Source organism: Telmatherina bonti (assembly GCF_933228915.1).
Source record: "Telmatherina bonti genome assembly, chromosome: 7".
Lineage (NCBI taxonomy): Eukaryota > Metazoa > Chordata > Actinopteri > Atheriniformes > Telmatherinidae > Telmatherina > Telmatherina bonti.
This window is the reverse complement of record NC_136625.1, coordinates 38,533,205-38,559,386: the sequence shown is the minus strand read 5'-3', so window position 1 is coordinate 38,559,386 and position 26,182 is coordinate 38,533,205. Positions and strand designations below refer to the sequence as shown.

At 44.9% G+C, this 26,182-nt stretch overlaps 1 protein-coding gene across 2 annotated transcripts in view; it reads right to left on the bottom strand.

The window, feature by feature from the left end:
• The window catches only part of asph (aspartate beta-hydroxylase), a 57,343-nt gene extending 39,474 nt beyond the window's left edge, over positions 1 to 17,869 (bottom strand). Inside the window, exons 1-3 of one of the 2 annotated variants that reach the window (XM_079243941.1) lie at positions 17,747 to 17,869; positions 7,176 to 7,337; positions 5,486 to 5,554 (exon numbers count right to left, since the gene is read on the bottom strand). In XM_079243941.1, the coding sequence (XP_079100067.1) occupies positions 5,486 to 5,554; positions 7,176 to 7,337; positions 17,747 to 17,789 (274 nt within the window). In that variant the 5' untranslated portion in view covers positions 17,790 to 17,869. Of the gene's footprint in view, positions 1 to 5,485; positions 5,555 to 7,175; positions 7,338 to 9,755; positions 9,942 to 17,746 lie in introns of those variants that run through there. The other variant, XM_079243940.1, reaches the window with a different exon arrangement.
• Positions 17,870 to 26,182: the final 8,313 nt, after the last annotated feature.

Here is a 26,182-nt window from a genome sequence, read left to right as displayed (position 1 = left end):
GAGCCGGCTGGCCACACGTTATTGGTTATGGAGGCCGACAATGACAATCTTTTGTCCCTGACTTCCGTCATCTTTGTCTTCTCTTGGTCTGATCTTGTCCTCATCTTCTTCTTCATCCTCCTCTTCATACGCTTTTGTGACGCCTCTCGAAGCGCCACGCTCGTCCCCATCCTCCAGCGGGTTTATCAGATCATACAGGAAGGTGAAGAAACTATTTAACCAATCAGAGCCAGCTTCCTCCAACTCTTCTAACCAATCCAGAATCTCGGCTTGACCCTGACCATCGCCTTCACTGGCCAGGCCTACGCAAACAAGAGGAAAGGGAGGATGGAGGATGATGGGGTAAGTGGAGGGGTGATGGATGAAGGGGTAAATGGAGGGGCAGTTCAGGAGTCAAACATGTGGAAGTGAAGGACAGAATGGAAAAAAGCATAAAAAGGGTAGAAACAGATGAAGAAAAACAAAGATGTACTGAAGAAAGTTGATAGAAAGGAGGAAAGAGAAGGAGGGAAAGAAGAGGAGAAGGTAAGAGAAGTTTAAAGTGTAGCGGGGTAACTAATGATCCGTCACATCCACGGAGTCGGACCGACTCCACAGATGGTTCCAGATTCAGCCATCGTTCATCATGATGACAAGTTTAGAAATAAACTAACTAATTCACTAGAAATAAACTAATCAGAATGCATCACGTCAGATTTCTAACAGGATAAGATATGAAAACAAGAGAGAACTTGATCTGGATTTACAATCACCCTAATACCTGGACATATTCATGTTAAGAACTTACTTTACTGAAAACCAATAAAATTATACTTTAAGATATAACTTAAACAAACCGAGCCGTTGTCTTTGCAAAGAACGGTCTGTTGTTCGGTATGTCTCCACTAGGGGGCGATATGTCGGCTATACTCCATGTATAGTAAGTTCTTCCATGTGCAATATATGAATGAAACATTACTAATATGAATGTTTGAAGTGCGATATTTTCTTCAGTTTAACTTCTCTAAAAGCAGCAAACTCCCCCCATCCAGAAAACTGGGATGGGAATGGCAGGGGGTTACGTTGGGGGTTACGTTGGCCGCCTTAATGTATCCACCATGTTCATTGTCCTGTCTCTGGTCCACTGGAACCCAACCAGGAGGACCCCGGCTTTTAATCTGATCCAAGCTCACGTCTCTCATCTGAACCAGGAGTCTTCTGGTTTATAATCGGACAGCAGTTTGCTTTTTTGATCTGAACAGGAGACCCGTGTTTTTCAACTGGACCACAGTTCACCTCTGTGGTCCAAACCAGATTAAGAATTGTTTATGTTGCTCCAAATGTAAACGATCCAAATTTTAAAACAGAGAGCTAAATGTGACAGAGATCAAACGTAATGTGATATCAGGTTCAGACCACATCCCCCAGTGGTCTTCGGTGAGATCCAGCAACCAATTGGATATGATGCATGAAGGTTATGTTGACTCTACAGGTCTTCATGCACATTAGAACTTGTTTAAACCTTCATGAGACTCCGGTGTGTCTGGTCTACAACGCTGACGAAGACAACAGTGTTTACGTATCGCGCCTTGTCCATCTCACTCACATCGTCAGATGAAATACGGTTCAGATGGAGGTGGTGGAGTTCTACCAGTTCTTCCAGTTCTACATTAAATAGCACTCAGGTTTTAGTTTAGTGCTGTTTAGTGATTATAAATGCTTTTTATGTTCCTTTAGTATTTAAATCTTTAAAAAAAAACTTTAAAAAATCTTCATGAAACAAGTTTTAATGTTGTAGTTTGTCTCGTTTTTCTCAGCTCATGTTGTTTCCTGGTATCTGAACATCAACTGTACCTCAACTCTGATGTGAAGTTTATCACTGTAAACACAAACTCATTGCAGTCAATTTTTGTTTGTTTCTAAGAAAAAACAGATTAAAACCAAAGTCTGTAAAGCCAGTTTAGTTTTCTTTTGCTACATCAATTCAGTACGACTAAAATAAAACAATTCATGATTAAAATCTACCTCAATGTGTCCGAATAATTCACTTAAAACACATGAAATAATCACATATGGTTAAAAAATGGCAGCTACTGTCGGATCTACAGATTGGGTGAACTGGTCTGGTTCCTCGTCTGGACCAGTCAGACCAAATCTAGAGTGATTTTAATCATTTATTTCCACAGCAAAGAGCAAATCAACGATCTTTAAGACCAAAGAAATGACCGTTTGACGTCACATCACGCCTCATGAAAAGAGATCATCCCAGTTCCGGACGGATTATTACTGAGGAAGAGGAAATTCAGCTCTCCGTTTTTCTGGTGGTATTCCAACCTGGAGATCCTAACTGGATACCATCACCACGGCAACAACAGGCTTTTGATTTCAGAAATAAACCATTGAAAAAGTCAAAAACAACCAAAGCACATAAAAAATGTGCAAGCTGTAACAATACTTTGTTGTAACTAGGTGATGAAATGTTTTCAAACAGCTGATGTCAAAATTAAACTAACCCACATTGTTTTACTCCAAATAAAAAGGAAAAACCTAATTTCTTCTACAACAAGCCTCCATGGGATAAGATTTTATATTTAGGACGTTTCTGTGAGAAAACCTTGATATTTTATGTTTATTGATGAGAATTTATGAGAGGTTTTCTATTTGATATAAAATCACGAAGCATTAAAAGATATTTGATATTTAAAAATATATCGTTCCTACCATCACCATCTTGGCAGGGGCATGCGTGTCGTCTCACCCGGAAAATACAAATATGGGCAAAGACGTGGATCTGAGAGGGGGGCTGAGAGCGTCATGGTGGATGATTGACATCGAGCGAACTCCGAGCTTTTTGTAGCTAAGAGCTAACCGAGCTAACCTGGAGATAACAGGAGCTAACCAGCTAATGCTAAGTCACGTTGTTAACCGGCTAAAAACCGCGGTTGTTCTACGTTCTTCTGACTTGAAAAGCGGGAGATCGGGTACCTGTCAATCAAAAGGTCACACCCCTAAATATGCCGAACTTTGAGATTAAATTACTTTTAAACAGGCGAGTTAGAAAAAAAATCACTCCCCCCACAGTTGTCATGAAGGTAAACCTGACCTATTAAACCTAAAATGGATTTTTGAACCAGGCTGTAAACATGTTTATTTCTGCTGTAAACATGTTTATTCCTGCTGTAAACGTGTTTATTCCTGCTGTAAACGTGTTTATTCCTGCTGTAAACGTGTTTATTTCTGCTGTAAACGTGTTTATTCCTGCTGTAAACGTGTTTATTCCTGCTGTAAACGTGTTTATTCCTGCTGTAAACGTGTTTATTTCTGCTGTAAACGTGTTTATTTCTGCTGTAAACGTGTTTATTTCTGCTGTAAACGTGTTTATTCCTGCTGTAAACGTGTTTATTCCTGCTGTAAACGTGTTTATTTCTGCTGTAAACGTGTTTATTTCTGCTGTAAACGTGTTTATTCCTGCTGTAAACGTGTTTATTTCTGCTGTAAACGTGTTTATTCCTGCTGTAAACGTGTTTATTTCTGCTGTAAACGTGTTTATTTCTGCTGTAAACGTGTTTATTTCTGCTGTAAACGTGTTTATTTCTGCTGTAAACGTGTTTATTTCTGCTGTAAACGTGTTTATTCCTGCTGTAAACGTGTTTATTTCTGCTGTAAACGTGTTTATTTCTGCTGTAAACGTGTTTATTCCTGCTGTAAACGTGTTTATTCCTGCTGTAAACATGTTTATTCCTGCTGTAAACGTGTTTATTTCTGCTGTAAACGTGTTTATTTCTGCTGTAAACGTGTTTATTTCTGCTGTAAACATGTTTATTCCTGCTGTAAACGTGTTTATTTCTGCTGTAAACGTGTTTATTTCTGCTGTAAACGTGTTTATTTCTGCTGTAAACGTGTTTATTTCTGCTGTAAACATGTTTATTTCTGCTGTAAACGTGTTTATTTCTGCTGTAAACGTGTTTATTTCTGCTGTAAACGTGTTTATTTCTGCTGTAAACATGTTTATTTCTGCTGTAAACGTGTTTATTTCTGCTGTAAACGTGTTTATTCCTGCTGTAAACGTGTTTATTCCTGCTGTAAACGTGTTTATTCCTGCTGTAAACGTGTTTATTTCTGCTGTAAACGTGTTTATTTCTGCTGTAAACGTGTTTATTTCTGCTGTAAACATGTTTATTTCTGCTGTAAACATGTTTATTTCTGCTGTGAAGTTGGTCTTTTTAACATGGGAGTCTATGGGGATTTTGGAACTGGTTTTATGCACTTCCGCATAGGACTCACATTTAACAGCCGGAGGTTGCCGTTTGATTAAAAAGCATAAATTAATACCAGAGTTGTGCCTTTCTAACCCAGTGAGGGTAAGAACGATACTGGTATGATGTAACCTACAGATAATGTGAATTGTTACGGTAACAATCATCAAGCTAAAGAATAGTTGAGCACCAGTGGTCCTGTGGTGGTCGGGGGTCCCCCACATCATATTTTGCCCATAAAGTCTGGAGCCGACCCTGGTCTACAACTCTGGTCCTCGAGGGTGGGTGTCCTATGGGTTTTAGATGTTACCCTGCAGAAACACCTCATTCCAATGAATGGATCGTCAACAGACTTGTGCAGAACTTAAGCCTGCGAGACTCACTTTATATGAATCAGGTAATGCTGCAGGTAAATATCCAAAACCTGCAGGATACCGGCCCTGGTCTACAGTCGACAACTCCGGCCCCATAACACCGCTCCTGCTAATCCTCCATCTACACTAAACAAGTAACACATCAGCGTGTCCAGAAGTTTCCAATATTACCAGAAAAAGTTTATTTGTTGCTCTTTTCTTAAAACAATAATCCCCAGAAAGGTCTGTATACCTGAAGTCCTGCGTGTGGTAACTGTGGTAAAAGCTGCATTATAACTAAACACAATTCTCACACACACACACACACACACACACACACACACACACACACACACACACACACACACACACACACACACACACACACACACACACACACACACACACACACACACACAGTTTTCTTCGCAGCGTTGGATGCGTCATGTCTCTCTGAGGTGCAGGAGTTCAGTTTTTCTGAGGATTTGCTGCTGTTGCTTGTTTTCTACTTTTTATTTTGATCTGTTTTGTTTTTCTATTCTTTTTTCTATTGTTTTGGTCTTTCCCTCGGCTGTCTCTCTCCCTCCAGTCTGGTCCAGCAGTTATAAGCAGAAATGGCAAAAACATATTTTGGATATAAATAACCATAAAAAGAATAAGATTTAATAATCAATGGGAGCTCCATATCTACAAGCCGCTTCTTGGCAGACCGCCCCCTCTGCTGTCATGATGCTGGACAGGACAGGTTCATTAAAAAAAGAAAAAAAGTGTTTGTGGGCGGGGCTTATTTACAGACGTCATTAGTGCAGCAGCAGTTAGCAGCAAACCCATTTTATTCACGAAATCATGCAGATTTTTAAATGTGACGTTAGTGATGAATCAGAAAAATGCACTTGCCTAGCAGAACTTTAGCATCCTCCACATCGAAGTCGCCGTCCCCGTCTGTGTCGTAGGCCACCAGTTTCCCTAGAGCAGGGACAGAAGCGCTCAGTTCTTCCCGCTTACAGCCAGAATAACTAATCATTAGCTGGAAATCTACAAAGAACTGATGAATTCACGTTCCAGACCAGAAAGAAACACGTCAACTGAGAGAGTTGGTCATTTAACACCAGCAGGAAGCCCTGAAAGGTCAAACGTGCCATGCAAACAGATCTGGATCTAAAGACGGGAAAATCCCTTTAGTGGTTTGTTTCCAACTTCCTGACAAGCTCTGATGATACGAGAGGAAACCTGAACCCAACCCAGTTCATCAGCTAACAAATAACTGGTTTATTATGGTTTTCCTTCCTGGTTCTGGTCCCGATGGAGGTTCTCCTTCCCGGTTCTGGTCCCGATGGAGGTTCTCCTTCCCGGTTCTGGTCCCGATGGAGGTTCTCCTTCCCGGTTCTGGTCCCGATGGAGGTTCTCCTTCCCGGTTCTGGTCCCGATGGAGGTTCTCCTTCCCGGTTCTGGTCCCGATGGAGGTTTTCCTTCCCGGTTCTGGTCCCGATGGAGGTTTTCCTTCCCGGTTCTGGTCCCGATGGAGGTTTTCCTTCCCGGTTCTGGTCTCGATGGAGGTTCTCCTTCCCGGTTCTGGTCCCGATGGAGGTTCTCCTTCCCGGTTCTGGTCCCGATGGAGGTTTTCCTTCCCGGTTCTGGTTCAGATGGAGGTTTTCCTTCCTGGTTCTGGTCCCGCTGGAGGTTTTCCTTCCTGGTTCTGGTTCAGATGGAGGTTTTCCTTATCTAGGTAATTTTTTATAAACTGATCCACATCAGTCCAGTTATAACAAACTGGACTGATGTGGATCAGATGGTGGATCGGGTTTAACCCTTTATGTATAAAGATCATGTCGAGGAAGGGTTTGTGAAAAGCTTGTAAAGAAGTTGGTTCTATATGTGTGTGTGTGCGTGTGTGTGCGTGTGTGTGTGTGCGTGTGTGTGTGTGTGTGTGTGTGTGTGCGTGTGTGTGTGTGTGTGTGTGTGTGTGTTAGAAGGGTCTACCAGAACATGTATGATGAATCAGGGAGACAGAAATAGAGCTTTACCTTGCAACGTCTCAGACAGATTAATTTGTAAGCCTTTAGCCTTGTCTGCATGCAAAACACAGAACATACATGTTGGCAGGTAAAACAGATTCAGCAGCTGATTCATACAATACACACAGTTACGCAGCGGTTATTATTATTACAGCGCAAATAAGTGAAAAATACGAATAAAGGAGTCAAAGTCAACATAGCATAAACAGCTGCAGGAATTTCACAATGCATGCAACACATGACAGTCTGCAGCTTCAGTTCCACAAAATAAAGAAATGAATCAAAATAAATATAAAAAGTAGAGAATTAAACAGATAAAACAAAAGAATTAAATTAAAATAAAAAATAAGCTAAATAGAGACATAAAAGCTGTATCTCAGCAGAGCAGATTCGTGTCACATCAGTTGACACGTTTTCTGTTCATCACTTGGAGAAATCAAAACCAGCTCTGCAGACACATGAAGGTAAAAGCCAAGCGGCCACACCTTCAGCAAGGCAAACCAGGTGGAATGATCACATCCAGGTGCTCCTGATGCATGCATGTGCACGTGTGTGTTACAACATGAACCCACCAAGAACTCCTTGATAATCCACCAAGTCAAAGTAGACCACGGCTACGGATGTCCACACGCCCAGCAGGGCCAGCACAATGAACCAGGTGAAGAAACTGGTTCCACTGGACCCGGAGTCGGCCTTCTTCCCATTCTTACTGGCTGACTGGGTTTTGCTGCCATCTGAAACAACAACAAACTTTGTTTACTGATGGCATACAGAACGTTTAAAGCAAAAACTAAGAAAAACAAGAATAAACCAGCAGGGCGGTGGAGAACTAAATCCACAGGCTCTTAAACGAGTCAACAGCGGTGCATTCAGGGCAAAAGGGAAAAAGGACTAGTTATGTGAAAACCTGTCTGGTTAACAATATAACTCATTCCAATATGACCTTAACAGTTATCTCAATCAACCAACAAAACATCTTTATTATTACTATTATTATCTATAAAATTCTTATCTTGCTTTTTCTTCTCAGTGCAAACAAAGGGTTAGGTTATAAAAAAAAATCTTCAGAGGATTAAAATCAAGAATTAAATAATTATTAGTGCAATTGTTAAATATTAGCAAGGAATCAATTTAAGTACGTTCAACAATAAAGTGATTCACAAAGAAGAAAAATAAACATTGGGTAGCTAAAAAACACTCAATAAAATGAGATCATCTTAAAAAACAAACAGTTAAGTGAAAATTAAATTTTAAAATTAGGTAATTTGTCAAAAAGTAAATAAATATAAAAATGCGGTGGGTGAAATTAATTGGAAAATAACCTAAAATGAAATAAAAAAATAAATAAAAAGTTTAAAAAAACAAAAAAAAAGTCAAATTCTTTTTAGTTTTGTAAAAAATACAGTAAATTAAAATTACCTCAAATATTTAAAAGTGTAATTAAAATACAGTAAAATAATTGGTCAAAAAGTAAAAACATTTAGAAATTTGATGGATAAAGTAATACACCTCAAAAGATATATATATATATATATATATATATATATAAAAAAACACACATATTGACACATACACAGTATGAGTCAAAAGTTTGGACACACCTCATAAGTGATTTTTTCTTATTTTTCCCCATTACTTTTTTTCTTGTAAATACATCCACACTACGAAGGAACACGTGTAAACAAGAAAGTGGTAAATAAACCAAACTATGTTTTATATTTTAGATTCTTTAAAGACCTTTTGCTTTGGGGACAGCTTTGCAACCTCCTGTCATTCTCTAAATCAGCTTCATGAGGCAGTCACCTGAAATGTTCTTTACCCGTTTGTGATATTATTATTAATGTAATTAATAACAAGCTTAAGGAAAAAGGCAGACCTAGAAACTGTGGAACCATCTGTAGCAAGAACCCTCTCAGTAAAAGCTAGCGCGTGGAGGTACTTCGGCCTTGATGGTCGTTTCATTTGAACCGAAAGTTACGGTTAGTTTCGGGAGGTGTGAAGGATATACTTGCCGTTAGCAACGCATCATGGCTGCGACATGTTATTCATTCAGGCGCTCACGTTGACCCGGGCGAACATGTCCATGCGCGAGTTGCAAAACTGACAAAACTGACCGCTAGATGCAGTTGTGTAAACGAGAGCATGAACACAAGATCAGAGGCAACACTGAGACGCCTCTCAGACTTCATTAGCATCTTTTTTGCCTGTTGCACAGTGACAAACACTCCTGCCTTAACAGTTAGCAAAAGACTGGGAAACTGTTTACAAAACGCCCTGGAAATGTGGCGTTAAATGCATTTTCTCCATTTCTGGGTCCTTGTTTACTGCCCCCTAGCTGTGAGCGGCAGTAAGTTTTGGCTGCACCTTGCCTCCATTGTTTGCTGAAATATACAGAAGTACTCACTCTGACAATGTCCTGCATTAGGAAACCATGTCAAACACTCCTGGTTGGACAGTAGTTATAGTTACACGGAGAAAAGAGAAGCATCAATAATAATAATAATCACTTCGACTCAAAGACTCCCAGCCATACTGCAGGTCATTTCTCCTCCCCCAAACAAAACCTGCTGCAGAATCAGTCCAGCGTAACGAGGACCAACTAGAACATTTAGATGCTTTTGTTCCAAATAAAACCAGAACAAATCCACTGGGAATCAAGGCATCAGGTAAACCTGAACTAATCCATCAGACCTTGTTCTGGAAACTGGAACGAGCGGGCAGATGAGAGATAAAATGCACCACAACCATTAAGCTATTCTGGGAGTGCCGAAGATATCCTACAATGCATGATGGGAGAACCAGTGACAGAGAATGAACAGGTGTTAAAGCGGCTACATGGTGTTGGGTCAGATTTCAGACACCTCTATGTCGCCTGAACTCTGAACACGGTTCCAGGCTAAAAACCCGTCCAATGCTGGGAACGACCAGAAAGATTCACGCTTTCAGAGGAATCTTCAGCTCACCTTCATTCCTGACGGTAAACCTCGCCATGTGACCTGCTCAGTCTCACTAAGCACAAGGAGCGTTTCTGACCAGTAAGTCATAGAGAGACATATCACACGTATCCTGGAAAAAGTGGAGCTAACACACCCTCCGTCCTCCTTACGATAACCTCCAAGCAGCTCCATCCTTCCACAGTACCCGATGCTTACCTGGCATTTCCCCCACAATCGCCGCAGGGATCGCCGTGACAACAGGGGAAGCGATGGACTCTACCAGGGTTGCCGGATCACCCATCCTTGCTTTATGATGACTGGCTAGCTGGCCAAAGTGCAGCCTCAGAGTGTCCCTCTCTCTCCTCCTCTGGGGCTATATCTGGGCCGAGCCTCTAATCACTGGCCTTGTATCGGTTCATCTGTCAGTCCTTCTGGGTTGTTGTCCCCCCTCTGTTCGGCATGGCGTTGGAGGTCATTGACAACTATTTATAGCGCTGTGAAACCAGCTGGCCCTGACATACAGAAAGAACACAAAGGAACAAACTAATGATCTGATCTTTCTGTCTTCACTTAATGCTGAATGTGATCCATTAAATTAACCCTTAAGAGTCCGGCTATCCTTCAGAGTCTTTTCAGATCCATGATAACACCATTAATTATGACTTTTTCATCCCCATCACCACTGTGTTGCTAAGACACCTCTATTTTCACCTGGACATGATGATGAAGACACTTTGTGTCAAACTTTCCACCAAATCAGAGCTAAAATTGACAGAAATATCCAATCAGGAGCTGCCAAAGATCAACTAACAAGCAGAAAAGAATAATAGTCCTCTATGGCGTCAATAAGTTTAATGTTCAATAATAAAGTATTTTCTTCTTCCCAGTATCTAAGTCAGGCTTTTGGAATCTGTTACTGGGGGGCGTTTAGCTGCCTAAGCAGGAAGACCAGGCGTCCTCCGCCACATCTTCCAGCTCAGCTGGGGAAGGATCCCAGGCGTCCCACAGCTAAGTATGTTCTTTGTCTTCCCAGGAAAATCTCACCATAGAGGCACCCAGACCAAATGTTCTGTCTCCTCTGGATGTGGAGGAGCAGCGGCTGTTCTCTGATCTCCTGGATAACTGAGCTTCTACCCAGAGTTCTGGTCCTGACTAAGGAACTAACTGTCTATTTGCTGTATTTGCAACCCATTTCTTTTGGTCACTACCGACAGCTGGTGACTTTAGGTGAGGGTAGAAACGTAGACTTACCGGTTAAATGGTGAGTTTCGCTGACTGGTTTAGCTCCTTCTTCACCACAACAAACTAATTTAGATTCTGCTTCACTTGCAAACAAGACCCTGAGATACTTGAACCCCTCCACTTGGGGAAGCACCTCATTCCCGACCCAGAGATGACACTCTCCCATGATCCCATCCCAGCTGTGAATCACTCCGGCAAGAGCTGGAGATCATGACGCAATCATCTGGAAAAAGATCACCAAAGCAGATCCCCTCAACACCTCAGCTGCACTGTCCCTAACCGGTCGGCCAGGCCTGACAAACACCTTCCCACCCCATCGGAGCCATCTCACCACCAGGCCATGATCAGTTAATAACTCCACTCTTCTCTTCACCGGAGGGTCCAACACACCGCCATCGAGTCCTGGTGGGGAGCGCACCGGTGGACACCTTATGCCTAAACATGGTGATCATTAGGGACCAAAAAGAACTCCAAAAAGTTGATTTCAGCATTTTGCTTTAAGAAAAGTTGTGTTATTTGACCGTTTTACAGAATTAGACCACATCCACCTGGTTTCCTGTTGTAGGCAGAAATCCTCATATTTTATGTTGGGACAACCAGGGGGCGATAAAATGAATTTATGTGTGAAATAATTTGATTATTGAAAAGTTTATTGAGAATTTATATCACACGAACAATAAAAAATAAAAAAAAAAAAGAGAAAAAACTTGGGACTCTGGTTGCCCCGTAACAAGACATAAAAACAGCAGAATTTCTGGTACTTTGAGTTTTTGTTGAAAATATTTTCATAATAAAATATCAGGTATTGATTTTAAAAAGGGAAAGGAGCCACGTACCGTTTTAGTATATATGGTTATTCAATAGATATTATAAAATATAAACCACTCAGTTTTCGTCACCAATCACGTGACTTCCACCTCAATGACATTCATGGAGGCGAAAAGAAAACGCAGACGTACTGCTAGCGGCTCCAGCTAGCTTCTCCTGTGTCTCTGGATGTCCCAGTCGGCGGCTCCAGCTAGCTCCTCCTGTGTCTCTGGATGTCCCAGTCGGCGGCTCCAGCTAGCTCCTCCTGTGTCTCTGGATGTCCCAGTCGGCGGCTCCAGCTAGCTCCTCCTGTGTCTCTGGATGTCCCAGTCGGCGGCTCCAGCTAGCTCCTCCTGTGTCTCTGGATGTCCCAGTCGATGGCTCCAGCTAGCTCCTCCTGTGTCTCTGGATGTCCCAGTCGGCGGCTCCAGCTAGCTCCTCCTGTGTCTCTGGATGTCCCAGTCGATGGCTCCAGGTAGCTTTTCCGGTGTCTCTGGATGTCCCAGTCGGCGGCTCCAGCTAGCTTCTCCTGTGTCTCTGGATGTCCCAGTCGATGGCTCCAGCTAGCTTCTCCTGTGTCTCTGGACGTCCCAGTCGGCGGCTCCAGGTAGCTTCTCCTGTGTCTCTGGACGTCGCAGTCGGCGGCTCCAGGTAGCTTCTCCTGTGTCTCTGGACGTCCCAGTCGGCGGCTCCAGGTAGCTCCTCCTGTGTCTCTGGACGTCGCAGTCGGCGGCTCCAGCTAGCTCCTCCTGTGTCTCTGGATGTCCCAGTCGGCGGCTCCAGCTAGCTCCTCCTGTATCTCTGGATGTCCCAGTCGGCGGCTCCAGCTAGCTCCTCCTGTGTCTCTGGACGTCCCAGTCGGCGGTTCCAGCTAGCTCCTCCTGTGTCTCTGGACGTCCCAGTCGGCGGCTCCAGCTAGCTTCTCCTGTGTCTCTGGACGTCGCAGTCGGCGGCTCCAGCTAGCTTCTCCTGTGTCTCTGGACGTCCCAGTCGGCGGCTCCAGCTAGCTTCTCCTGTGTCTCTGGATGTCCCAGTCGGCGGCTCCAGCTAGCTCCTCCTGTGTCTCTGGATGTCCCAGTCGGCGGCTCCAGCTAGCTTCTCCTGTGTCTCTGGATGTCCCAGTCGGCGGCTCCAGCTAGCTTCTCCTGTGTCTCTGGATGTCCCAGTCGGCGGCTCCAGCTAGCTCCTCCTGTGTCTCTGGATGTCCCAGTCGGCGGCTCCAGCTAGCTCCTCCTGTGTCTCTGGATGTCCCAGTCGGCGGCTCCAGCTAGCTTCTCCTGTGTCTCTGGATGTCCCAGTCGGCGGCTCCAGCTAGCTCCTCCTGTGTCTCTGGATGTCCCAGTCGGCGGCTCCAGCTAGCTCCTCCTGTGTCTCTGGATGTCCCAGTCGGCGGCTCCAGCTAGCTCCTCCTGTGTCTCTGGACGTCCCAGTCGGCGGCTCCAGCTAGCTTCTCCTGTGTCTCTGGATGTCCCAGTCGGCGGCTCCAGCTAGCTCCTCCTGTGTCTCTGGATGTCCCAGTCGGCGGCTCCAGCCAGCTTCTCCTGTGTCTCTGGACGTCCCAGTCGGCGGCTCCAGCTAGCTTTTCCGGTGTCTCTGGATGTCCCAGTCGGCGGCTCCAGCTAGCTTCTCCTGTGTCTCTGGACGTCGCAGTCGGCGGCTCCAGCTAGCTTCTCCTGTGTCTCTGGATGTCCCAGTCGGCGGCTCCAGCTAGCTTCTCCTGTGTCTCTGGACGTCCCAGTCGGCGGCTCCAGCTAGCTTCTCCTGTGTCTCTGGATGTCCCAGTCGGCGGCTCCAGCTAGCTTCTCCTGTGTCTCTGGATGTCCCAGTCGGCGGCTCCAGCTAGCTTCTCCTGTGTCTCTGGATGTCCCAGTCGGCGGCTCCAGCTAGCTTCTCCTGTGTCTCTGGATGTCCCAGTCGGCTTCCCAGTGACGGATTTCCTTTTCCAGACCGCCTGCCGATCCTGAACGGCGGCATCAACGTGTTGCTGCATCAAACCAGAACCTGGAAGCCTCTCAGCTGCGTTAGCGTCACGTTGTTGCTGTTCAGCAGCAAAAGAAGTTTCTCTTGGTGTAAATGCAACTGTCATGAAGACGGCTGGATATCGGACCAGTTCAACCTTCAGCGGGTTGTTAATGCCAGATGTGGAGACGAGACTTTAAGCCTTAAAGGAAATTTAGAGTTTTTTCTCCTTCATGGTGTCAATAAACGGTCAAATATCAACGTTTTCTCACGGTAACGTCTGAGACGTTCCACGGAGACGTCCCTCATTCTACACCACGCTAACGTTATCTGTGTCTGCTGGGTTTTACTTCAGTATGGAGAGGAAACACTCCCCACAGCGGGAGGTTTGATTCCCATCCGGCCAGCAGACATGAAGAAACCTCTGGCGACGTGTAGCTTCTGGTTCCTGTGAAACTGAGCGTCTCGTTGTAAACGTGCTGGAAGCTGGATCTGCTAGCTGAAGCTACGTCAGCTGGAGGTTTGGAAAGCAGGATTCTGGATCATCATGCAGGTGTTGAGCACCAACAAGCTCATTACTGTAGACATGTCTGACCTGGACACACAGGAGCTGAACTTGAGCTGAACTGGTTTGGAAAGTGGGACGTTAGCTGGCATCATGCTTGTTGAGAAACAAGACACAGTCATACAAACGGGCAGCTAGCTGTTAGCCATGAAGTGGCACCACTGAGAACGGTCTACATGAAAGCAGAAATTACTTTATTAACCAGCAACACTGCATTCAACATGAAGTAGACATCAGGATCATTTACGGATCCCCGTCTCATTAAACGTCTGGTGAAAACAAGTTTTTGTTAATGACGGCTTGATATTTCAACAGGACTGAAAATCCAGATTTACAGTCACGTTACTGAAAACTGCAGTCAAGCCTGGACAAAGCAGACCTCCAGTTCAAGGCGAGGAAGAGCGCGGAAAGTCTGTTTTTCAACCATTCCTGCACAGCTGGAAACAGCCAGCTACAACTAGAGACAGCAACTTCACGTGCATCTGGGCACACACACACACACACACACACACACACACACACACACACACACACACACACACACACACACACACACACACACACACACACACACACACACACACACACCATGCGGCAGCATACCCCCTTGTTCTTCTGGTACCTCCATGCTCAGGACCACAGCGGTTAATTCACGCCCAAGTCTTCTCTAAACAAATGTGTTCTTCCTTCTCCGTCCACACCGTTCAAGTCTGCAGCTCGTCTCCAGTCTTATGTAAGGACTGCTGGTGCTGCCTCCAACCCTCAGCCTTCTCCCCGTGGGCCTTAAGCAGGCGTATATGTACATGACTGTTACACACACACACACACACACACACACACACACACACACACACACACACACACACACACACACACACACACACACACACACACACACACAGGTTCATACAGTTCTGAGGACATTCCAGCTCTCCGTGTTCTGTAACCTTTGACCCTCCTGGCAAAATAATGTCTCTGCTCCAAACAAATGAAACACTGGCTCAGCTCTGAGAAACCGACACCTAAAACCATGAGCAGCCGTACTGGAGCAGAATGTGTCCACATGAAGCCATCTGCACCACCCCAACCCGGTTTGCCTCCGCTCCACTGGAACCTGGTCGGTCTGGTTCTACGGGACACGGCGGTCGGGACATTCCAGCGTGAGAAGCTCCACAGTAAAGGCAGGAAACGACCTCCATTCCTGGCTTTGTTGTCAGAAATCCCAGTATCGCCAGAACAATATGTCTGTTAAACCAGCATCACACCAGTTACATAAACACCCAACCTGCCAGGAAGGCAGCACACGACCGAACATCCCACACTCAGTCATGTATCATTATATTTTATACACACACACACACACACACACACACACACACACACACACACACACACACAGACAGACAGACAGACAGACAGACAGACAGACAGACAGATATATATATATATATATATATATATATATATATATATATATATGAGACTAAAATAATTTTTTTTTAATAATATAAATAAAAAGATGTTTGATAGCCAACATGTCTGGACTGAAAAGAATAAAAACTTTAACAATAATAATTTATACTGTTTTACATATTTTAATCTGTTCAACATTATTTAGTGATTGGATCTAATCTTTATTTTATTGTATTTATTAATCATAAAGATTTGATGGATTTCTGAGCAGCTGCTTTGACTAATGTCTTTTTTAAAATATTCAGAAGTTATTAAATGAAGAAGAGATGAAGGTGGACGTGTAAATGATGAGAATTTTCTACACGTTTCTGATCAGAAATCCTGAATTAAACTACTTAACATGCTACCATGCAGGACACACGCTTAGTTCAGACACAGCACACCGCATCGCAGAGACAGAGCCGTTACCCCAGCAACCGCTTGCCTCCGGGCAGGACTCTGGACAGGACCGGGGGGGGCGAAGGACGGTCCTGAGGAAAGGTTTTACAGGAAAATAAAACACAGCAACCACCAGAAGCAGATCAGTTTCCACCACAGGGAATAAAAACAGTCAAACAGCTGATCAGTCTGACAACTAAACGGTTGCTTAGCAACCACAGCAGCACTTACCACAGCATTTCACCGTAAACAGCATCAAAACAATATCATCATCTTTCATTAAAGATCATATGGGAAACATGTCGAGCAGCCCGACGCCAGAACAGAATAAAAACATTCGATTTATTCCAGATCTGCTTGTTTATTATTTATGTATCAAATAGCAGCTGGACGTCAAAGCCAGCCTTTTCTGGGTTAGGATGTGGATTAACTCCTTTTCTGCACAGCAGATTTAAATGGAATTTACTTTTACTTTGATAATTCATTGTTTTGGCATGAAAAGGAAAGGAATGAAACTTAAAGACTGAGAACAAGGCGTGTGCAACCTGCGGCTCCAGAGCCACAGTGGCTCGATAACAACAATACAGAAAAAAACAACAAATGTTTTTTAATCGAGAGGATGATAATAAGCACAGTTTCTCAGCATTTTCAGGGGTTTTTCTGTTTTGCTTTTTGTTGTTGGTATTTCATGGAATAAGCGCATTTAATTTCCACACCATAAAGGAGTTCTTCTTGTGTCGGCTGAATGCAATGGAATGTTTTTCAGCTTGTTGCCCCCCCTCTGCGTGGTTCATCTGATATTTTATGTAAAATAAAAGCTGGAAGCTGCGCAACGTGTCTGTTTGCGGATTTTAGCCCTTTTATCCGCAGAACTCGTCACAAATCTCCGTAAAGCTGCAGAAATAGCGCGCGTCCTTCAGCTGTGCGCGTGCATGTGTGATGCATCGGGGAGGGAGGGGGGCAGGATGTGCGTGAAGGGGGTCCTGGTAGCGTGCACGAGCCTTCGCGTTGAACCCGCAGCCACGTGTCGCTGCTTGCTGAACCAAACTACAAATATGGCGGTTTAAAGGTCCCGTCACGCGCACACAGGGCACGTGCCAAACAATTAAGGGCCAGAACGCGCAGTACCTGATGGAAGCTGCGCGCGCCGCAGCTGACGTATTAAACGAGGAGATGAAAACAGTGAAGCAGAAAGTGCTGCGTGGGGGGGTCTGACCCCACGCGCCACGTCCTCATCGTCCCCCCCCGGAGTACTGACACGTGAGCATTCAGAGGGGTTGTGGTGGGTGTGCACGTTTCTCTCCGATTTTCCCACTCCGCGTGCGTGAAGCAAAACACGCAGACAGGTATGCAGCTGCGCGAGCCTCAGGAGAGGAGGAAGCTCGCGCGACCTCTCGCGTGGGTTTGTGATGCTAGTAATCCCGGGCTTCGTCAACAAGCCCGAAAAACCGTCCAGGAAGACGTTTTGGGACGTTTCCTCACGTTTAAAGGATAAATTACAGTTTCCGGAGGCGCGAGCCGCGTTTCTGCGTCACGTCACGCTGGAAAGGCGGCTGGTTGCGTGGACTTGTTCCTTCCACGCAGCTGCGTGGACGTGTCGGACAGTGCGCTGTTTACATGCGCCATGAATCCGGTTTCAGGTGGGAACGGCTCACCTGGCGAGCCGCAGGTGGACGTGCGCGCGCAGGGCCTGAGTGAAGCACCAGATTAACTGTGAAAGGCCTGGCCGTGAAACCTGGGGGATCCACGCAGCTGCAGACATCGTGGGAAGCAGCAAACTCACCTTTAGACTTCGCGTGCACCTTCGCGTTCTTCTTTGGAGCCATGCTATGTCCGTGGCAGCCGGGAAACCACGCAGAAACGGGACTGAAGCGACGTCAAGCTGAAATCTCGCAGGGAAAAGAAATCAAAAACTGTCCTCCAGCCTCATAACACTCCGAACCGTCCACCGACAGACCGACAGCCCTCTTACCCAATGACAAGCGCGCACTGTGGAAGAGGGCGGGGATTGAGGGGCTTTCCGTCCAATCAGATTGTAGATGCGCTGGGCTTATTCAACCGTGTGGCTCGCGCTGCGTAAGTCCCGCCCACCTCTTTCCTCTGGAACGTGGCAAGATGGAGCTGCTGTGGCATCGCGGTGTTTCCCTCCTCACCATTTTAACATTTATATCTCTGGAGCTCATCTCCTGTCCGCCACCAACACGCCCCTTCTACCCAGGACCTTTCATCTTATTGTCGAAATAAACAAACAGACGAATAAAAACATTTTAAATAAATAATAAATTATCACGTTAATGTAGAATTAATGCATTACTGAACGGAATTAATGCTGGAGGGACAGATCTGCCATGATGCACTACATAAATACAGCATTAATAAATTTATTAAGTAAATTTATCAGTAACTACTTAGTCAACAATCATAAAGGAAATATATACATGTACTGAGAATCAAATATAATACTAATTACATGGATATATTAAAGTAATTCGCAAATAATCATTCAATTATGTTTCCTGAGATGCTGCACATGATAAATTACTTCTGATGTCTAAGTTTATAAACATTTATACAGATTTTAAAGTTTATAAAGATTTATATAAATCCATTCTAAATTAAGTGGTAATCTTCATCTTATGTTTGTTAGCTGAGGAAAGAAACTGCCGTTACGGCCCTCACCCTGTTTGATTGGGAAAATGATCATGAAGTCACCAGATGATGAAAATAAACATTAGAATGTAAATTAAATTATATTCTGACATGGATTCTTTTACACACGGAGCATCTGCAGAGAATTCTGCACGCCTGTTGGTGGAAGTGTTGGTTATCCTGGCTCAACTTATCCGAGATCCAGTTGCACGTTACCATGGAGATTTATCCTGTGGATCAGACCAGGACCAGTTCTGGGGTTAAGTCTCAGTCACCTTACTGCAGTCATCCACAAACCCAAACTAACATCCGTTCTCCTGCCTGGACACAGGATCGCATCAAACTAGACCTGCTGTCGCTTTACAGCATTTGTGTGGCGAAAGGACTGAATCCAAAAAATGGAGAGAGAAAAAATCCAGGTCCAGGCACTCAAAGCGGATCGAATAAAAAAACCTTTATTAAAAATTGGCAAGAATAATAAAAATACACCAACGCGTATCGGCTTATATATATAGTGAAACAAACGGAGCAGTTATAGTTATGTGCACATATAGCAATATACTCTTAGCCTCTAGGGGCATCAGACTATAAATACAATAAACACACAAGCAACAATTCCCTGGCCTCTAGAAGCACATGGATAATCAGAGTAAATACAGAGAAGCTGTCTTACTCTCTGTGACCACCCAGCCATAAATGTTATCTGCAGGCAAAACATGCAAATAAATGAGGAAATTTTAAGGAGTAATGTGAGAGGATAAGAACTACAAGAATGATGTTAAATCTAAGTCCACATTTAGACCTGGATATCTGGTGCCATTAAGGCTATAGATCCGGTATGCCTCTCTTTGTTTAAGACTTTGTCTCCACCCCTGGCATCAGAGCTGATGGCCTCAATGGACTCTCAAAGATTTATCGCTAGCATGTTGGGCTTCCATATCGCGTTTAGCCATAGGATCATTCAAATTCTTAGATCGGATTGCATATCTATGTTCAGCCACTCTATCCCGTAGTCTACTTTTGGTCAGGCCCACATAGAAGTCCTATCTAAACACTACAAGAAAGTGTGCTGCATGGAAGCCACAAGCACGTTTCAACACGGAAGCAGCAGTCCGGTCATTTGTCGTGAACAGCGCTGGCCGTTATCAGGTAGATGTATATCTACCAGGTCAGGACAAAGGGTTCGGGTTAGTGATCTAATCACCAGTGGAATGTCGTTTGCATGATGTTGGCAGAATGAAAAGCGGCTCTGAACATGAAACTACTTTATTTCTGTATTAAAGACTGGAGCTGTTCTCTTACATCTGGAATAAAGATGTAAACCTGCGAACAAACAGGTGGGGAGACGTGGACCAAATCAGTCCTTTAGTTTTAACTCAGATTAAACTGGGTTATTATAATAACACTAATAATCCCAGACATAAACTGATTCCAGAACGTCTCAGAAGGAATAAAAGTTTTGCAGTGGTGTTTCAGAAACCCTCTCATGTTGCACAACTTCTTACAAACAACACTGCAAACAGAAAAAGGTAAAAATGCATTTTTCTGTTTTATTTCAGGGTTTTTCTGTAACATTTTTAAACCAAACAGGAAAATATCCATGAGATTAAAAATGCATGTACAGGTGCAGATTTACATATAAATTAAAACGATAAACACTTGACTGTAAAACATACTCTGCTCCCAAAAATAAAGAGAACACGAAAGTAACACGTTGTTGCAGATATGAATGAATGAAATATTTTTATTAAATACTTTCTTCTTTCCACAGTTGAATGTGCTGACAACAAAATCACACAAAAATTATCAATGAAAATCAAATGTATCAACTGGATTTGGAGGTTGGAACCCAGGACCAACCGCACCAGCATATGGTCCCACAAGGGGTCTGAGGATCTCATCTCGGTACCTAATGGCAGTCAGGCTACCTCTGGCGAGCACATGGAGGGCTGTGCGGCCCTCCAAAGAAATGCCCCCCCACACCATTACTGACCCACTGCCAAACCGGTCCTGCTGGAGGATGTTGCAGGCAGCAGAACGTTCTCCACGGCGTCTCCAGACTCTGTCACATGTGCTCAGTGTGAACCTGCTTCCATCTGTGAAGAGCTCAGGGCGCCAGTGGAGAATTTACCAATCTTGGTGTTCTCTGGCAAACGCCAAACGTCCTGCACGGTGTTGGGCTGGAAGCACAACCCCCACCTGTGGACGTCGGGCCCTCATACCACCCTCATGGAGTCTGTTTCTGACTGTTGGAGCAGACACATGCACATTTGTGTCCTGCTGGAGCTCATTCTGCAGGGCTCTGGCAGTGCTCCTCCTGTTCCTCCTTGCACAAAGAAGGAGGTAGCGGTCCTGCTGCTGGGTTGTTGCCCTCCCACGGCCTCCTCCACGTCTCCTGATGTACTGGCCTGTCTCCTGGTAGCGCCTCCATGCTCTGGACACTACGCTGACAGACACAGCAAACCTTCTTGCCACAGCTGGCATTGATGTGCCATCCTGGATGAGCTGCACTACCTGAGCCACTTGTGTGGGTTGTAGACTCCGTCTCATGCTACCACTAGAGTGAAAGCCCCGCCAGCATTCAGACCAAAACATCAGCCAGAAAGCATCGGAACTGAGAAGTGGTCTGTGGTCTCCACCTGCAGAACCACTCCTTTATTGGGTGTGTCTTGCCAATTGCCTATAATTTCCACCTGTTGTCTGTTCCATTTGCACAACAGCAGGTGGAACTGATTGTCAATCAGTGTTGCTTCCTAAGTGGACAGTTCCATTTCACAGAAGTCTGGTTGACTTGGAGTTACATCATGTTGTTTCGGTGTTCCCTTTATTGATTTTTTTGAGCAGTGTAATTATTTCCAGTTTTTTATTTAAGGAAAAATACGTGAGTTTCACAGGAAATAGAAAGTTGTAACTGCTTTTCTAATCAAGCACAATTTAACTGAAATGTCATTTAAAACAGTTTAATAGCTGAAGTTTAACACTGTCACGTTGTTTTTTTTTTTACTCTTAATTTACTGTCATCTATTTAATTAGATTTTTATGGATTCAGAAAATAGTTCAATCATTTAAATGGTTGTAATTGTCCAGATGTCATCATGAAATGTGGAAGTAGTTTTAGGACAGTCACATTGAAAGTGGGAAGATGAGGGAACTGTAGGCGGGATGGGTGAGGACATGAGGACGTGAGTATATGAGGACATGAGGACGTGAGTATATGAGGACGTGAGGACATGAGGACGTGAGTATATGAGGACGAGAGGACATGAGGATGTGAGGACGTAAGTATATGAGGACATGAGGACGTGAGGATGTGAGTATATGAGGACGTGAGTGTATGAGGACGTGAGGACGTGAGTATATGAGGACGTGAGGATGTGAGGACGTGAGGATGTGAGTATATGAGGACGTGAGTATATGAGGACGTGAGGACATGAGGACGTGAGTATATGAGGACGTGAGTATATGAGGACGTGAGTATATGAGGACGTGAGGACATGAGGACGTGAGTATGTGAGGACGTGAGGATGTCTAGTTATATTTGTGATACTGGTAATACTAAATTATTTATTATATTCATTATTGCTAATATTATGATCAAAAGCACTAGTAGTAGTTTTATTGGTAGTAGTGGTAGCAATAAGTACTCATAATCTTTCTTTATAAAGTGCTTTTCCAACAAATGTTACATGGTTGTTGATATTCTTATATTTGCTTGTTCTGGATTAAATCCCACGATCAGAGTTCTGGACTGTCTGACATCAGTCCGGGGATTTTCTAAAGATTGTTAGAATCCAGCTGAGAGGAAATAAAATCATGTAAAATCTGCTCAGTGTCTTCAGAAGCTTAAACTGATTAAACTTTTGAAATATTACCAAAATAAAAAAAAAAGTGTTTGTTCGAAATTAAGCTTGTTGAACAATCTGCTGGGGTTCTGATCAGACCATGGGTTTATGTTATTCACTAAATGCCCAGCAGATGGCGCAATTTATGTTTCCATCTGATTTAAACCCTGTGTAGAAGTCAGAAAAGTGTTTCTACAACCAGAGATTGGATGTACATCTGCGTGTCGTCAAAATAAAAAGGAAACATAAAAGGAAACATTTCAATAATATACATAAAATATACATAAAATTCAAAGAAAGAATTATATATATATATATATATATATATATATATATATATATATATATATATATATATATGTGTGTGAAAAACTCATGTTCATATATATAATTCCTCTCTCACCTCTTCTGGACGGAGATGTCTGATGTTTCACCAGGTATCTGTTGGAACCACTTCTCCAGTGTGGGGGACACGGCCCCCAGTGCTCCCATCACTGTTGCTTTCACCCTCCAGGCCTTCTCCAGTTCTTCCTTGGTACTTCTCCAGTTTCTCATGCTCCTTTTTCTTGATATTTCCATCATTGGGGATGGATACATCGATCACTACAACTTTCCTCTGCCGCTTATCCATGATCACTATGTCCGCTTGGTTGGCCACCACCATTTTATCTGTCTGGATCTGGAAGTCCCAGAGGATCTTAGCCCTCTCCTTCTCCACCACCTTGGGGGGAGTTTCCCACTGGGACTTGGGGGTCTCCAGTCCATTTTCCGCACAGATGTTCCTGTACACTATGCCAGCTACTTGGTTATGGCGCTCCATGTATTCTTTGCCTGCCAGTATCTTGCACCCTGCTGTGAGGTGCGGGATTGTTTCAGGGGCTCCTTTGCATAGTCTGCACCTGGGATCCTGCCTGGTATGGTAGATCTGGGCCTCAATTGCTCTGGTGCTCAGGACATGCTCCTGTGCTGCCATGATTAGTGCTTCTGTGCTGTCCTTCAGTCCAGCCCTCTCCAGCCATTGATAGGACTTGTTTATATACATATAATATATATCATATTATATATATATATATATATATATATCACTTCAGTGATCTGCCAGTGGTACAGCCCATGCAGGGGCTTTTCCTCCCATGATGGTTCTTCCATCTCGTGTTCCTCCAGACTCCATTGTTGGAGACATTCACTAATGGGTTCATCCCTCGGTGCCCTCTTCCTGATGTATTTGTGGAGCTTGGATGTTTCATCTTGGATAGTGGCCTTGATGCTTACTAGTCTCTGGCCCCCTTCTTTGTGCTTAGTGTATAGTCGCTGGACACTGGACTTGGGGGGGAACCCTCCATGCATGGTGAGCAGCTTCCATGTTTTGACATCCGTGGCCTGAGCTTCCTCCTTTGGCCAGCTTATTATCCCAGGAGGGTATCGGATCACTGGCAGGGTGGAGCTGTTAATTGCCCGGATCTTGTTCTTGCCATTGAGCTGACTTCTCAGTACTTGCCTCACTCGTTGCAGGTATGTAGCTGTGGGAGCTTTCCTTGTGGCTTCTTCATGGTTGCCATTCTCCTGTGGTATGCCCAGGTACTTGTAGCTTTCCTCCACATCTGTTATCCTTCCCTCTGGGTGTGCAATGCCCTCCGTATGTATTATTTTCCCTGTCATTGTTATCATCCGCCCACATTTCTCCAGTCCGAATGACATTCCGATGTCCCTGCTGTAGATCCTGGTGGTGTGGATAGGTGAGTCGATATCCCGCTCACTCTTAGCGTACAGCTTGATGTCATCCATGTACAGGAGGTGGCTGATGGTGGCCCCATTCCTGAGTTGGTATCCATAGTCAGTCTTGTGGATTAGTTGGCTGAGGGGGTTCAAGCCTATTCAGAACAGCAGCAGGTACAAGGCATCTCCTTGATATATGCCACATTTGATGGAGACTTGTGCAATGTGGCTTGAGGTTGCCCTCCAGGGTGGTCTGCCACAGCCTCATTGAGTTTGCAATGAAGGTCCTTATGCTGTTGTTGATCTTGTACAGCTTCAGACATTCCAGGATCCATGTATGTGGCATTGAGTCGTAGGCTTTCCGGTAGTCAATCCAGGCGGTGCACAGGTTTGTCTGTCTGGTTTTGCAGTCTCGTTCTGTCAACCAGCAGATGGTGTTTGGCTCCTCTGGTTCCTTTGCCATTGCCTTTCTGTGTCTCTGCCATGTATTGATCCATGTGCCCACTTACCTTAGCCGCTATGATGCCGGGCAGGATCTTCCATGTCGTGGAGGTCTTTCAGTATCAGGACTGTTAATCCCTTGGTCAGCCATTCAGGGTGAGTCGCATCTCTCGTTAGTTGGTTCATTTGTGCTACCAGGCGTTATCCAGAAGGCATGGATTATATCAGTGTCAGGCGCTGACCAGTTCTTCATACTTGAGTATATGCTAGATATCTGCCACCATGATGGAAACTGGATCTTGTTCAGAAAGGGAGCTGTGTGTCACTGAGACAGTGGGGATGTGGACCCAAATGCAGGAGTCGGAAGCCAAGATGCAGGAATCATATGAGATTTCAATTCCAGTAACAGAAGCCATGGCAAACTAACAAAATGAACCAGCAACTCAAGACAAAAACTGAGGGGTATAAATACCCAGAACATGAGACACAGTTGAAACTAATCAGAAAATCGAACCAGGTGAAACTAATGGACAGGAACCTAGACACCAGAGAACTAAACAAGGAAAACTACAAACCAAAACAGGAAACCAGAACTAAGGAAAAACACAAAACACCACATCATGACAGTACGGAGGAAGGACCAGGGCGAAACGACGGCCAGGAACCCAAGGCGGCATAGTCCAGGAGGACGGCCGGGAGGCCAGGACGACGTGGGCAGGCCTGGCTCTGAAGGGCGGCCGGGAGGCCGGGACAGACCTTGCTCAGGAGGACAGCCGGGAGGGTGACATGACGGTGACAATGGCTCAGGATCTTCCTCGTCGGGCACTGGGGACGGTGGAGAAGGAGCGACCACCTTGGACACAGGAGCTAGCACTGGGGGCAGTGGAGGAGGAGCGACCCCCTTGTCGGGCACTGGGGATGGAAGAGAAGGAGCGACCTCCTCGGACACAGGAGCTGGCACTGGAGACGGTGGAGGAGGAGCGTCCTGACCTGGGACCTCCTCGGGAACATGGGTCGGAGGAGGAGTGTCCATATCTTGGACCTCTTCGGAAACACCGGACAAAGAAGAACGGGATCGGGGCACTGGCTTGGGAGCCTGCTGCGCCGGACGTGATTGGGGCGCTGGGGTGGGAGTCTGCTGCACCGGATGGGATTGGGGCGCTGGCCGTGGAGCTGGCGGCGACACCCATGACGTGGACCGCGGAGCTGACAAGGACGCCCATGATGTGGACTGTGCAGCTGGTGGCTTGATAGCCAGTCTGGTTCCCCAGAAAGGCGACTAGACCTCCACATCCAATGGCTCCAGTTCCTTGTCCAGCCCCAGCAGCATTCCCCCCAGTTCACCACATGTCATGCTTACTGGGGGTTTATGCTTACGGTGCCTGGACTGTCTTTTCTTGCTCTCCTGTTTGGTCCTGGGTGGCTGGTTCATTATGTCACGGAGGCGGTGGGGATATGGAACCAAATGCAGGAGTCGGAAGCCAAGATGCAGGAATCATATGAGATTTTAATTCGAGTAACAGAAGCCAGGGCAAACTAACAAAATGAACCAGCAACTCAAGACAAAAACT